Here is a 14,953-nt window from a genome sequence, read left to right on the forward strand (position 1 = left end):
GCCTTGGGGATGTCAGGGAGGGCAGATGCTGAGGCCTTAAGGGCTCGGCCCTGCTGGCAGGATTAGGTGACAGGTGTGGCTGGACTCAGCCCCCAAGGGCAGGGGGTGAGGGTGGGGGTGGGGAGGTGGATAGGGGAGAGGAGCCGTGTAGGCCAGCTGGGTACTCATGGCTCTGGAGAGGACCCTTTGTCCCAGTACTCTCAGCGGATGGGCTTGTCTTGGCCTCAAGAGGGCCCAGAGGAAGCCAGAGTGGGGGAAGAAGAAAATCTGCTACAGAAGGAGGAGGTGGGAGGGAGACCAGCTGCAAAGTATCCTCCATCAGGCCTTTCGGGGAAAATTCAAATCTGCAGGGCTATCAGATGACCCCTGACTTCCAGGAGACACGTGAACCCATGGAGGCAATTCTGACCGCTCTTTGGCAGGGAAGGCCCAGGGAATGTGACCGTCACTCTGCCAGGACAGTGCTGGCTTCAGCTCCTACAGGAAGCCTTCCCTGACCTCCTCCTTCAGCAGTTTCAGGGTCCTGTTCCTATGTCCTCACCGTTCCCTGTCACTCCAGAACTTGCTTGTCTGTCTCTAGCACCACAGCAAAACTTCACGAACTTTCACATGGGGCCCAGGAAAGCGCATTTTTAACTAACACCCCCCGCCAAGACGATTCTGGCACGTGCAGACTTAAGACTACACTTCGAGAACCATCTTGTCCTAGAACAGCCTCCCCAACAAAAATATAATGTGAACCACATAGGTCATTTTAAATTTTTTAGTAGCCACTTAAAAACGTCAGAGAAAACAGGTGAAATTATTTTTAAAAGAATTTTTATGTAACCTGATCCAAAATGTTACCATTTCAATATACAATCAGTACAAAATTTGTTGATGAGATGTTTCACATCTTTTTTGTACCGAGTCTTTGAGACCTTTACACTTCCAGCACATCTCAGTTCGGACAGACTGCATTTCACGTGCTTGACGGCCACGTGTTGCCAGTGACTGTCACACAGACGGAACAGCTCTGGGGCCGTGTGGCGTGTGTGGTCCACGGGCCAGCAGTTCCAGCATTGCCTGGGAGTTTGGTGGAGATGCAGGTTCTCAGGCCCCTGCCTGCATTTTCACCTGTTGGCACGTCGAAGGTGTGAAGCCCTGCTCTCCGGTGAGATCGTGAGCTCCTTCCTGTAAAGACTGCGGTTTAACTTACTTCTAGCATCTCACGGAGGGCCTGGCATCTAGAAGGCACACAGCAAATGTTTTTAGAGGAAAGGGATGAACGTGTGAACCCCTGCTGCCCCCTACTCACTCCTGTTGGCCCCTCATTCCCTGTCCACTGTTCGTGAGAATCTCAGCATCTTGGGTCTGAAGAGCGGTGTAGGAGGCAGAACGTAATTCCTTCGATCCCCAACTTGTCTAAGTCCCACAGCTTGTAGGTCACAGCTGGTCACCCTCTTTCAGGACAAGAATTGTTGTTTTGTTTTGCGTTTTTTAAGATTTTTAAAATTCATTTGAGATAGGGAGAGAGCGTGCACACACGAGTGGGGAGGGGCAGAGGGAGAGAGAGAAGCAGACTCTCTGCTAAACAAGGAGCTGGATGAGGGGCTCGTTCCCAGGACCCCAAGATCATGGCCTGAGCCAAAGTCAGGCGCTTAACCAACTTAGCCACCCAGGTGCCCCGGGACAAGGGCGGTTTGATGAGGGCAGACCACTCCCCCGCAGGGCACGTTGCTGGGCCTGGCCTCCTTCTCAGACATCTCTGTACTCTTCCTCAGAAATTCTATGGAGCCATTGCTCAGAGGCCCTAGGCCTGGCCTATGCATGTTAGTTAGCCATTGATTTATTCTCAGTCTTCTTCCAGAGAAGATTGAAGGCAGCTCTAAATATGCGTACATTCCGACAGAATGAAACAAAAATAGAAATCGTATTAAGGATGTGTGCATAGATGCTTGGACAGAGATGTTCACTCTAGCACTGTTATATAAAGCCAGAAACAACCTAACTACCCAACAGTAGGACAGTAGAGAAATAAACTATGGCCCAGCCCAACACTGACACCCCACGTCACAATTAGGGGTGCTAATGCGGAAGTATTCATCGGCGTGGAAAATTGTTCATGACCTAGTGTAAGAGTGTTGATGAGCTCATTTTATTTACATGCGTGGAAGAAGGTCTGGAAAGGATATAGACCCCGAAAACAGTCATGTCACTTTTTCCAGGGGAGGAATTATGAGTGATTCTTACTCTTTTTGTTCATCCACTGCTTCTATAATTTCTGGTTTTCCCCTCAGTGAACATGAATTCTTAGTTGATACAGAAATGAAATGTACGAAACAGAATATGGGTGAGGAAAATGGGAAAAGGTGAAAATGGGAGTGCTATTCTGTACTGAATTTGTTTGAAAATATATTAATTAAAAAAAATATCCTGGGGCGCCTGGGTGGCTCAGTCATTAAGTGTCTGCCTTCGGCTCAGGGCGTGATCCCGGCGTTATGGGATCAAGCCCCACGTCAGGCTCTTCCGCTGGGAGCCTGCTTCTTTCTCTCCCACTCCTCCTGCTTGTGTTCCCTCTCTCACTGGCTGCCTCTCTCTGTGTCAAATGAATAAATAAAATCTTAAAAAAAAATATCCTAAGTGCAAGTTCATAGCGTTAGGGCGCAGTGGGTATATTTACATGAAGCAGGCAGTTATTAAATGTTTGGAAGATGGACTTATATATAACATTAGGGTTTGAAAACTCATGAGCCAGCTCTTGTTAAATTTCAGTCTGCACTCAGGAAGTGAAAGTTAATAATGGAGCAGTCTCTGTCTTGTTTTGAATCGGATCTGACAATGACCCCCGCCCTTCACACGTGGGCTCTAAATAGCCTGTGCGTGTTGGATAATGATTGTGCAAGAGAGAACCCTGAAATCATGTGTTAGAGCTGGGAGGGTGGATTCGTGGACGGGAATACGTGCAGGTGCACACACACCTGAGATCTAGCGCAGGACTGCTTTTCACCATCTCAGTGCTAGCGAGCACTTTGGTCCCAGCCTCCATCAGTAGACTCCTACTCGGTCTCCCTGCTTCCAGCCTAGGGCCCGTGCACGACCCTGGGGAGCTAAGCCGTCCTCCCTGTGATTTGGCCCCCGTCTTGGATCTCACTGCCTGCACCTCAGCCCCTGCTCGCTTTACTCCACAGCAGCCACACTGGCCTTTTTCAGGCTCTTTTTGCACTTCCCATTTCCCCTGCTGGAACATTCTCTGCCTTCCTTGGGGCTCGCTTCCCCATCTCCTGTGGTCTCTGCTGAATTGCCATCTGATTCCTAAGTCCTTTCTCAGCACTCTATACAAAGAAACAACCTCTCTTCTGCTCCAACACCTTCCCCGACTTCATTCTTCTTCACAGGTTTTATCAATACATATTTATTTGTTTACTGTTTGTCCCCCTCCACTAGAATGTAAACTCCTCAATAGCAGGGACTTTGTTGCTTTTCTTTCTTTTTCTTTCTTTCTTTCTTTCTTTCTTTCTTTCTTTCTTTCTTTCTTTCTTCTTTCTTTCTTTCTTTCTTTCAGATTTTATTTATTTATTTGGCACAGAGAGAGACAGCAAAAGAGGGAACACAAGCCCGGGGAGTGGGAGAGGGAGAAGCAGACTCCCTGCAGAGCAGGGAGCCCGGTAAGGGGCTTGATCTCAGGACCCCGGGATCATGACCTGAGCTGAAGGCAGACGCCTAACTGACTGAGCCACCCAGGCACCCCTGTTGCTTTTCTTTACCGCCGTTTTCTTGGTGTTCAGTGCTCCAAGTAGGTGCTCAATAAATATTTGAAGGAAGGAATAGACTTCAGATACCATGTGACTGATCTTCCTCATTTGACCAAGGAGGTGCCCGAAGCCCTATAAAGAAAGCTTGCCCGCCTTGCCCGGGTCCCACAGCTGGGGCAGCAGGGCTAGATCCTGCCCTGTCCCTTCTGCTCCTGCTTCCGCCTGTGCCTTGGAAGGGGGATGAACCAAACACACAGGGGCCGTGGCCTCGTCCATCCTGTCTCCTGTGTGTTTTTCCAGCTTATACAGAATTTCAGCCCAGAATAGCAGAAGAAAAAAATAGTTGTTCCTCCAGAACCCTGGAAACTCTTCCGGTGGGTCTGTCCCTGGAAAAACAGCAGCAATCTCACGGTGGGAAGGTAGGAAACGGAGGAGGGGTCTTACAGCAGTGGGGGCAGTGGGCTGGGTTTGGTTTTACAATTAAAATAACATCTGGGTCTGTTTCCGCAGAGCGGTTCTGGAAGGTGGGTGGTCTGTCTGAAGTATCAGGTGGGGCCTTCCCCTGTCCTGGCCCAGGGGAATGGCCGGTGGCTAAAGGGCTCACCCAGCAGATGACGTATGTAGGAAGGTGGGCCCAAAGAAGGCTCTGGAAACCCCACCTGTGGCCTGCCCTGAAAGCCTGCTGGTCTCTCCCGAGGCCTCGTGAGGGGGCATCTTCAGAACCTCCCCTCATGCCTCCATGCCTCCTTGAGATTGTTCAGACACCTCTTTGATGTGTAGAGAGCTCTGGCCTCCTCTCTCTCATGCCCCATGTGGTTTATTAATCGTCTGTGAAATGAGGGGTTGAGGTGTCACTCATCCGTATGAGGGCAGTGGGGCCCTGAAGCAACGGAGTGGAGTGGGGAAGGGACTCTGAGGGCTGTTCCAGTCTTCTGAATCCTGTCCCTCTGTCTGTCTGGCTTCTCAGATGCAGCTTTTGGATAAGTTTCCCATTGAAGGTGGCCAGAAGGACCCCAAGCAGAGAATCATCCCCTTCCTTCCAGGTAAGCTTTGGATGGCCCCACTGTGGGGATGGGAGGTGACCTGGGGAGAAGTGTTTTTTAGGCCAAGAAAATGCTGGCTACTACACTGGAAATTCTGGGCAGGGTGGGCCTACGAATCTACGTCCCAGCAACTCCCCAGAGAATGGGAAGCCCCTGACTGTGAAGGCCACTGTTCCCACAGGGTCCTCTCCCATCCTTCCCAGGCCACCTCTATTGGCCATGTAACTTCTAAGGAATTTCTTAGGCGGTGGGACTTTGGTTTTCCTCTTTATGGAAAGCACAGAGAAATCAAGTTCTTCTGTGGAAGGATGAAGAGCTCCAGGCTGAACTCTTCCCACTAATCCCATTGTAATCACAGAGACCCTTAAATTGAGCACCCTCCCCATGTCCGAGCTTGGGTCCTCCTGGCGCATTACCCCGCCGAGGCTCCGAGAGCTTACGTGACACGGCCTGTGAGTTGGCAGAGTTAGGATTTGAACCCGGGTGTGTCTGGCTATAGGGGCCATGAACCACGACACCATTTGGGAACATGTTTACGGCAATTGGTTCTGTGTAATTTAGAGAAAAACCGCCCAGATGTGTCCTCATCCGCTATTGCTCTGATGTTTTACGTTGGTGTGCGGTTTATAGCTTACGGATACTCTTCTGTTATCATACACAAATCTCCAGCTGAGGTGTGTGTTCTCATTTCTGCTTGAGGGATGACGATGTTGGGGTTCAGAGATGTTAGGTCGCTACTCATAAAAGTGGCAGAGCTGAGTGTCTGCTCCAGTCTGGCGTCTTTGCCCGGAACCTGTGGGCGATGCTGCTTCCTGGCTCTGGGTCCTCTGCCCTTCGCCAGGCGGTGGAGCTGGGCTGGGTCCCAGTGGGCCTCACCCCCACTCCTGCTGGGCCCTGGCAATGGCAATCAGTAGGACCTTTGCAAGAAGCAGGGTCCTTGTCTCATGACCTCTCCGGCACACTTTCACCCCGTGGCCAGCACCTGCTCGGTGTCTTGCAAACACACATAGGGGCACTGCCCTCAGAGAGTGGGTCCTGTCTGAACGGTGCTCCTCACACACCCCCACCTGCAAAGCGGGGAAAGACAAGAGCAGGCATTGCTCCTGTCCTATGAGTCTTACGCTAAAATTAGAGAGAATTAATTCAGCTACGAGGAAAGACTTGCCCACAGTTTGGGCAAGATTGGAACCAGTCAGTGAGGGTAGAGAGAATCTCACCCCTGTGCTTCTTCCGTGGCGGAGGACTGAATCTCCGTCCCTGGCCTAGGAGTTAATGTGGGGGGACTTTCATGCCCTACCTGGCTTTGTACTGAGTCCGGAGGGCGTTTGGAATGTCCAACACCCAGGTTTGTAAGACCTCCGATGTTGCTCCAGTATGGTCCAGATGCTCTGCCCAATAAAGGCTTGGGAGCCCAGCTGGGGTGCTATGGACACAAGTGCCCCAGAGCCAACATGAAGCCAGCATGGTGCCCTGGTATCAGAAGTGGACTTGGCCTTGGGGTATGAAGGCTGCCTAGTTCCTCGAGAATGATGGGCTTTTTCTCCCACTGGTGGAAATTCCCCCTCGTCATCATACAGTGGGGGGGTATTTATGCAGGGCTCAGCCTGTGCTAGGCCCCGGAATCCGTACCTAGGGCTGGGGGCTGCGATGGCCTGGTGAGCCAAGGAGGGATGTAGATTTGTTTCCCTCATCTAAGGAATCCTCAAGCTACTAGGAGAGATGAGAGAGGCAAGACCTACCCCTAATCAGGGAACCAGTGGCAGGATGTGATCCTTTCTACCACGGTGCAGTTCTGAGTGTGTTTGGAGTGTGTCATTGTGAGCTGAGGAAGGCAGCAAAGGCCTCCTGAAGGAGGGGGGCCTGGAGCTGACCCCCAAGGACGGGTGGGCTTGGAGGCTAGGGGAATCACAAAGCTTCTGTCCTGCCGCTACCAGTGTCCAACGTCTGTGGACAGGCTTCCCCCTGCAAAATCTGGCTCTGTCAGTTATCAAGTGCGTTACCTTCTTTATGCCTCAGTATTCTCATCTGGAAAATTGGGATGATAATAGTATCTACTTCATGGGGCTATTGTCAGGATAAAACAAATTAATACATTACAGGGGCTTAGAACTGTGGCTGGCCTCTAGCAGGACTTAAATAATGTTAGCCCTTAAGATGACCAGTTCCTGGCACGTGCCTAGTGTTTCCACAGCACACTCACGTGTGTACCCTCATTTGCTCCTCCCAGTGAGGTTATTATCCCCATTTTACTGACTAGGAAACTGAGGCCAAGGAAGGCTAATAGACTTGAACGGGCCACACATCCAGGAGGTGTAACCAGCACCAGAACCTCTGGCTAAGGCTCCCCGCCCCATCAGCCACCTCAGGGGAGGATACCCAACAGCTGCTGCAGGACTGGGGCCCTCTCCGAACTTCAGTTTTCTCTTATAGGCCAGCGGTGAGGAGGAGAAGAATTCATGGGAAGCACTTTGCACAGTGCCTGTCCCATAGTAAGTGCTCATAATGGCAGCTGTATTTAATAAAGTCACCTGCCCCCATGCCGCCCCAACTCTGGGAAAGGCCAGCCCAGGACCCCTTCCAGCCCCGACGTGATGGGACCTTTGCACAGTGCGTGACATTATAGAGAGGGAGGAAGTTGACTGGCCCCCATCCCATCCAAAGGAAGTTTCCTTTCCCCTGTTTTGCTGCTCTTCTCCTCTGCCCACAGTGGGGTTTCCTCTCTGATGCTTCTCTCTTGCTCACTCACTTTCCAGGACTTCAGAGTGGGTGTTGCTGGCCATGTGGAATCCCATCCTGGGGGCTCCCAGGCCTGTTCCTGGCTTCCCCAGGCCCACTAGAAACTTCCTAACCCTTTCGTACTCTACTCACTCCCTCGCTTGAATGGAAGGAAAATAGGAGCCAACATGATCGGAACCAAGTTAGGGAGAGCCGCGTGGACATGAGGGTTTCCAACCTGCCCTAAGCCCGGCATCAAGGGGGGTCCCCCAGGAGGAGAGGGGAAGGGAGAAGGGCAATGATGAATGTTTCCTGTCTTAGGTCAGGTTCCCTAAAAGCGGAGCCTGAGATGAGGATTCTTAGACAAGTGACCTGGGGGGGCTGCTCTCAGGTGAACATCCTAAAGCAGGGAGGAAGCAGGACAGGGCAGGGAGGAAGCCCGGGGTGGGTGGCAGCCGTGTGTCCCGTTGCGGGAGACAACTTCAGTACTCCCCGTAGGTCATCCTTTGTCTGGAGGCTGCCTCTCCCCCAGAGGGCATGGAGTGTGGGCAAGGCGTCTCCTGAGCTCTGAGGACTGAGGGCTGAGCTGAGGGCATGCCTTTGGAGAAGGGGCGGCTGTGAGTCCCCGGCCCCGAACACCCACAGCCGTGAGGGGAGGGAGCACATGCTGGTGTGAGGGTTCTGGGCAGCAGCCAACATCTACTCCATGATCTAACACGAGCCAAGTCTCTGTTTCTACCTCCCTGCCTTTGGGAAGGGTGGCTGAGGTCACCTGCGGATTCCCTGAGGCTCAGCCCTGGCAGCGTGACTCAGCAGCTCGGGCAGCAGACACACGCGCTGCCTTCACTCTCACGAGCCTCGGGAGGGCTAGCAACCAGCCTCAGGAGGGGCTCCGCCAGGCCTTGGCCTCGCCTGGCATTTCAGAGCAAGGAACACCCAAGGGGAGAAAGCAGAGAGCCCCGATTATCTCCAGAAGGGTCTCCGTGTCAGCTTCGAGGTGCCAGGATGTGATGGGCATTTCTGGGCCTGGTGTCTGGGGATGTGTTCGGAGCATTAGCTCTGATGGGGGTCTGGCCACAGGCTTGGGCAGGATGCTCACAGCAGTTTGACTGGCTGGTGGAAGTGACAGAGAAAGCAAGGGAATTGAGAGAAAAGAGGGAAACCATGGCTTCATATGGCTACAAGCTCTGCCAGTCAAATCCTGGCCCAGAAAAAGAAAAAAAAATTCCCACACGTGAGCCATAAATCTTAGACTCTAGGACACAGGCCTGTGGTGTGTCTGGGTGGTGTCTGGCCTGAGTTCAGGGTCAGCCTGCGGGTTGGAAGCGTGGTGAGGGTCTGGGGCTTCTGTGGCCAAAGGCAGAGGCCCCGTCCCAGAAGACTGAGTGCCCTGCAGTATGGCTGGAGTGGGGGTTGGGGCAAGGGTGGCGGGGAGCAGAGTCAACAAGGTGAGGACGGAGAGCCAGTGGTCTGACATTTGCATATCAATCAAATCCTGGATGAAGGTGTGTAGGGGAACTGTCCTCAGTGAGGGCTCCCCCCACCCCCGAACCCAGTTGCTTCCCCCGGTCTGAACCTGCTTTCTGGGCCTAGGGGTGAAGATCCACTATGCCCAGGCCCATGCGTGTGTTTGCGAGGCCTGCAGAGCCCACAGGAGGGACTCGGGGGACTTCCGACCTTCGTGTGGGTCAGGTGCTGCTCCCCAGCAAGGCAGCTCGGGAAAGAAAACCCAAGTGGTTTTTCAGGCAGGAAGAGGCAGAGAATTAGGCCAGGGCCTCCTGCCCTGCAAGTGGGGGGAAGGGGAGAAGGGGAAGTACTCCCTCCAGTCTCACATTATGTGAGAGTGAGGCAGATACCCCCGGCTGTTTTCGCTGACCTTTGTGGCCTTCCTTGGAGACAAGGGCTCTATCTACTCCCACATCTCTGGCCACATAGTGGCTGCTTTATTAAGACCCCTTGGTTGATCACAAATTGGGCATTTTCCCTCAGGAATGAGCTCCCTTTCCTTGGGCTTCTGCTGTGTGTCCAGCCTTGTGCTGGGCACTCTACAAACCTTTTCTCCGGTCCTCACTGCAGGGTGGGTGGCATTACCCTGCCACTGCCATTATTTTAGAGAGAAGTCAAGTCACTTTCCCCCACCCCTTAACCGGCAAGTCGTGGGGCTGGCATCCTGCCTCTGTGGCCTGTACCTTTCCCTGGGCGGGGGGGAATTAGCCTGCCAGCCTACGCTAGAAGCTTTCCTCCACCTACGTTATTGCCTCCGCATCCCCCAGGTTAGGGACCTGGGAGTTTCTGCCCGAGGACCCAGCACCCCAGCAGTCCCTCCGGCTGCCATTGTTGTCTCGTGCTTCGGGAAAACACTGTGTGGGGCTGGGAGGTGCTCTGAGCGTCATGGGGACTCAGGTGACCTGTAAGGGCTCTCATTCTATTGAGTGCCTGAGGTCACTGAAGTTGAGGAATTGATTTTTTTTTTCACTTTAACTGTTTAGTTTATTATTATTTTAATATGATTACAAACAGGATAGCCCCAAGGCCTTCAGAGCACTGTCTTCATTTAATTATGAGTCTAATGAGATTGCCTGTTTGGTTTCCTAAGTCACGGCATTTTTTTTTTTAACTTTTTATTTTGAAACAGACTCCCAAGCTGTTGCACAACGATTAGGCACTCTACATTCCTCCCTTCCAGCTCCACCACCACACTGCAGGGTAGGTGGCAACGTTCCCGGCTCAGGGAGAAGTCAGATCACTCTCTGCCATCGCACAGCCCCTGAGTGGGGCTCCCGTTGGCTAGCTTCTCCCAGTGGTAATGTCTTGGGTAACTACAGGTCATTATCAAAGCCAGGAAATTGATATTGGCAAGAGTCAGTTACCTAGGCTGCAGACCCGAGCAATTGATTTTTATTGTAAGGGGTTAGTGAGTGTTAGCGGACAGGCTTGCCAGCTGGTCCTTCAGAAGGAGGCATTGGCTGGCACTGGTCTCTGAGAAGCTCCACTCCCAGGCCTGACCTCTTGGCATTCCCCCCTCCAAGAGAAAAGCAGAGGTGAACCTTGTCTTACATGAAGGCATATTCGTGAGAACCCCCGCAAATCCAGTCCTGTGGGACAAATCACGTCATCCGTTAGGTGTCCTAAATACAATTCTATGTAAGAGTCATGGGATCCATCCTTTTGCAAAGCAGAGTGCTCCTTTTTTGGAAAAAAAATCTTCTTTCTGTGATTTTTATATATTTTGATAATTTGGGACTTCTTCTGAGCTTGCTAGACACAGGACAGACCTGGAGCGTGGGGACTGGACAGCAGCATTGACCCCAGGAGGAGCAGAAGAACAATGGTCAAGAACAACCAAAGATCCGAGGCTTTATTTGCAAGCCAGCTAGTTAGCTTACCCTGCTTCTGTGAATGCCAGCAGAAAATAGGAGACTTCTGAGTCAGACACAGGATTGTCCTAGGGCCCATTTGCTTCAGTTCCCATTGCCTCCAAGTCCCATGGGGGTGACCCATGGGTCCAGATGAATGCCTGCGGGTTACATTATAGGAGAGGAACCCAGACCTTAGGGAGACCACACCTCTTATAGCGTGCAGTAAGCAAACCTAGGCGGTTTGCTTTGAAGAGACGTACTGTCTCTGTGCCCCAAGGCCACATGCAGACCTGCTGTTTACTCCAGAGCAGGACACTACCTCTGTCCTCTAAGCTGTTTCTTTACAAACATGTTTGAAAAGATAATTCAGAACAAAAGGCAGTTAGTGCCTTGTTGACAAGACGTACAGAAATGCAGGAGAGCCAGGGAGATTATCTCACCAGTGTATCTTTTGCTTTCTGGGGTCTCCTGCTTTTTGGAGGGGTGGGCAGAAGTGATGTTCTTTAGGACAGCGGGCTCCGCCGCCTCTCAGGGCAGCCTACTGTTTACATGGAACTTCTGCCTTGTTTTAAGAGACTGTTGTGGAAAATCCATCTCCTGTTGCCCATCCTGGGATTGGAGTAGATTTCCTGTGTATCCTGAGTTTGTCAGTCCGAGGAGGCTCCCGGGGAGGAAATGGCCATTGCAGAGTGAAGTAGACTGTGTAGCTAGCTGCTGATGTAAAAAGCAAACAACTGCGACCAGGGACCGAGGGAGCTCAGAAGCCAAGTGGCAGAGCAGAAAGAGGAATTCACTCTGCAAAGGTGCTGCGAGGTTCCCTCCCACTCACAGGCCATCGGTGTCTCCGTGCTGCCTGGGACTGGGCCTCCGAGCTCCCAGAAAGCCCCTCCATCCTAATAGCTGAGTCAGTCCCACCCATTGGCATCGGGGCTCCTGGGCTGATGGATCCTGGAGAGGCTGGATAGCTTAGGAAGAAAAGTGAACCATAATCGAAGTCGGTGCTGCCCGCCTTGTGACCTTGTGAGCCCGGAGGCGTGTATTTTTAGATGGCAGGCGCTCTCGGTTCCTTTGTACTGGCTCCCCAGTTTACATACCGGCCCCTTCACGAAGAAGCAGTTTGGAGCCACAGGGCAGGAGGGTGCTGGGTGAATTGCGAGCACGGTCTCCGGTCTCCAGGGCCTTCCTCTCCCTGCCCCCCAGGGCCCTGTGCGGCAGATCCGGTGTTTGTTCAAGCACAGAAGGAAGCAGGGGGAAGGGATGTCTTTGGCTAGAGCCGGTCCGTGGCTGTGGCGTGGGGGAGAGCTGGCGCTCTCTCCCTGGGCTGGAGGCATTTCTGTGTGTCTGCACCAGGCGCCAGCCCGGGAAAGCCCTCCCCACAGGGCCTCGGAAGCCAGGAGGGAGGCAGCGGCTCGCAGACGCTGGCAGACACCACAGCCCCCGAGGGAGAGTGCCCGAGAGGTTTCTGAGCCTCACTGATGGCCTGGGTGGCAGGGAAAGACAAACTTTCTCCGTGATGGAGAAGGAAAAGTAGGGTCTGCTCGTAATGCCAGGGTTTTAAGAAGATCGACAAGATGATAGGCCTAAGAGACGATGTGTACTGTTTTAAAAGTGGCTTTCCTCTAACCTCCCCTGGAAGAGTGCTGGGTCCTCTCTCGCTGTAATTACCGCCCCCGGCCCAGAAGTCATTCTCTCACTCTGTAATCTGGGGCGGTGTTCTGGGGCCTGCTGTCGGCCGCTAGTCCTGATCGCTACATGAAAGAGCTGCGTTCGTCCATTCCTGCCGTTGGGATTTATTGAGCACCTACTGTGCTCCAGGCCTAGCTGTAGGCACTGGTGATGCCACGGAGGGCAAGGTAGACCAGACCTCTGCTCTCAGGAAGTTCATCTTCCAGTGGGGGAGTCAGAAAGCAAAGAAATGAGCAATTTCCAATAGTGATAAGGGCCGGAAAGACAAATAACCAGGTGTTGTGGTTTGAGGCATGAGATTAGTGGTCAAAAAAAGCCTCTTTGCTGAGGTGACACCGAGCCAGGCAGGGGCAGATCAGGGCTTGGGGTGCCGGGCTGAGGGGACAGCAAGGTCAGTGACCGGAGTGCAACCGAAGGCATGAGTTTGAAGAACAGCAAGAGGATGACGCGTGTGGGAGGCGTGGGGGGTGGGGGGGACGGAGTCACCGCAGAGAGTTGGGCAGACAGGAGCTGTGGAACGGAGAAGCTCCCGAGCACTTCTTCTGTGGCAAAGCCGCCCGGGAAGGAGAGGGCTCCCCAAGCTTGCTTAAGCTGTGGGGCTCGGGCTCAGGTACGCGGCCTCCAGGGTCAGTTTCCTCATCTGTCAAATGGGTTAATGAGGGTTTGGGATGACGTTCCAAGCAGTCAGTCCAGAGCAAGCCCTGGGTGGGCCACAAAGGGAGATGTGCTGGGGCCGCGCACCGGCCTCTCATCAGGCGGCTTTGGGGCCTCGGCCGTGGGATCTCCTCTCTCTGCCCTCTGCCCGCCCTCCTGCCCTGTGCTGGTTCAGCTCTGCGCCTTGCCTCTCAGCCCCGGGGGCACGTCTGCTCCTTCTTGCCTGTGCTAACTTGAAGCCGTAAGGAGCCGTAAGGAGCCGGTTGCTGAGGAGTGGATGACCCACCCAGAGGGCTGATCCGGGCTGAGAGGCGGGGAGGGGCCTGAGCAGCCCTGGCCCTGTCACCATGATAACACAGCAGAGCCGCCGGCTTGCAGGCTCTCAGCTCCGGAGCTGCCGGTTCTCGCTGGGAATAAGGGGCTTTGCAGGGGAGGCTGCCACTCAAGGCCCCTTTGACTTGCATAAGGAAATGTGGGTCAGGTCCCCTAGCCGTTCCCCTGTGTCATCCCCATATTTCGAGACCAGGGAGAGGGTCAGGTCACTTCATTACAACTCATCTTCCTCGTCCAGAGGTAATTCTAGAAGGGAATCAAACTTCTAAATACCCACCCCAAACCCTCAGCCCTGAATGGAGTGTCACCTCTCACAGGAGATTTCTGATCTAAGCAGAAATGTGTGTCTTTTCACGGTCTAGTCATTCTGTTGAATTTCACGTGCAGGAGAATGTGCCCGGACTCGGGCGTCCAGAAGCTGGGTTCAGGCGTAGCTCTTGCTAATCACTGAGGCACACAATTGAGTAAGTTAAACCAGAGTGACCAGGGATCTCCTTCCATGTTGCCAGAATCACCAGACGCCCATGATTTCGGGTCACTGTGACATTCCTGGTCTCTCCCCCTAAAAATAAACCGTTTCCTTAGCTGATACCTAAATGTTCTTTCACAAGGATCAGATCCTTTCATTCCATGCTGCGAGGGGACTGCTATGCCCCGGGAGTGGCACCGTCACTAAATACCCATTCAGCTGTGGGTGACTGACAGGCCAGTGCCCTGATCCCAGATGTGACAGGTGAGAGCAGGAGGGACACTGAGGCAGGAGAAGGAAGAAGGTTCAGGGCTTCTGGGGTGCCGTGAGAAGCCTGGTCGATGAGGCTGTGCGAGTTTTTGGCATGGCTGCGGGGCCACACTGAGGGGTGAGGATTTGTCCTGTGTGCAGTGAGAAGCCTCTGAAAGGTTTTAGGCTGAGGGGCCGTAGGATCGGATTTCTGTTTTGAAAGGATCCCTGAGCTGATGTGTCAGAGGCTGGAAGGGCCCCCAGGGAGCAAGCATAGAGTGGGAGGCCCAGCTGGAGGGGGACGACGCACAGTGAGAGACGGGTGGCTTGGCCTCGGCTGGACACTGGCGTGGAGAGGAGTCGGTCTGAGACCTGTTTTGGAGGAACAGCCGAGAGGACTTGCTGAAGGACGGGGGTGAGGGAGAGGTGGAGAATAAGGATGCCTACAGTTCTGCTGAGGGCAGCCCTGGCCGAGACGGCAGACCCAGCATTTCCCAGCACCCGCCCCAAACCCCCACCTTGGACTTCACCCCGGGGAGTGAAAGGGAAATATGTCCTCCCTTCCTGAGAGAGCTGAAGCCTTCGGCACAGTGAAAGATGCTTTGCGGTGGGGAGGGCCTGCCACCAGCCTTCCTCCCCAGGAGCCTCCAGGCACTAGACACTCTGGTTTCTGGGTCTTGGACTCGGGGCGGGGGGGGGGGGGGGGGGGAG

General features: G+C 53.5%; 1 protein-coding gene across 1 annotated transcript in view; it reads left to right on the forward strand.

Annotated features, from left to right (window-relative positions):
• The window catches only part of SH3PXD2A (SH3 and PX domains 2A), a 223,737-nt gene that overhangs the window by 79,289 nt on the left and 129,495 nt on the right, over positions 1-14,953 (forward strand). Inside the window, exon 3 of the mRNA XM_040624340.1 lies at positions 4,702-4,777. Coding sequence (XP_040480274.1) covers positions 4,702-4,777 — 76 coding nt within the window. The remainder of the gene's footprint in view (positions 1-4,701; positions 4,778-14,953) is intronic.

This window comes from Ursus maritimus, unplaced genomic scaffold (assembly GCF_017311325.1).
Source record: "Ursus maritimus isolate PB19 unplaced genomic scaffold, ASM1731132v1 scaffold_7, whole genome shotgun sequence".
In the NCBI taxonomy this organism is placed as follows: Eukaryota; Metazoa; Chordata; class Mammalia; order Carnivora; family Ursidae; genus Ursus; species Ursus maritimus.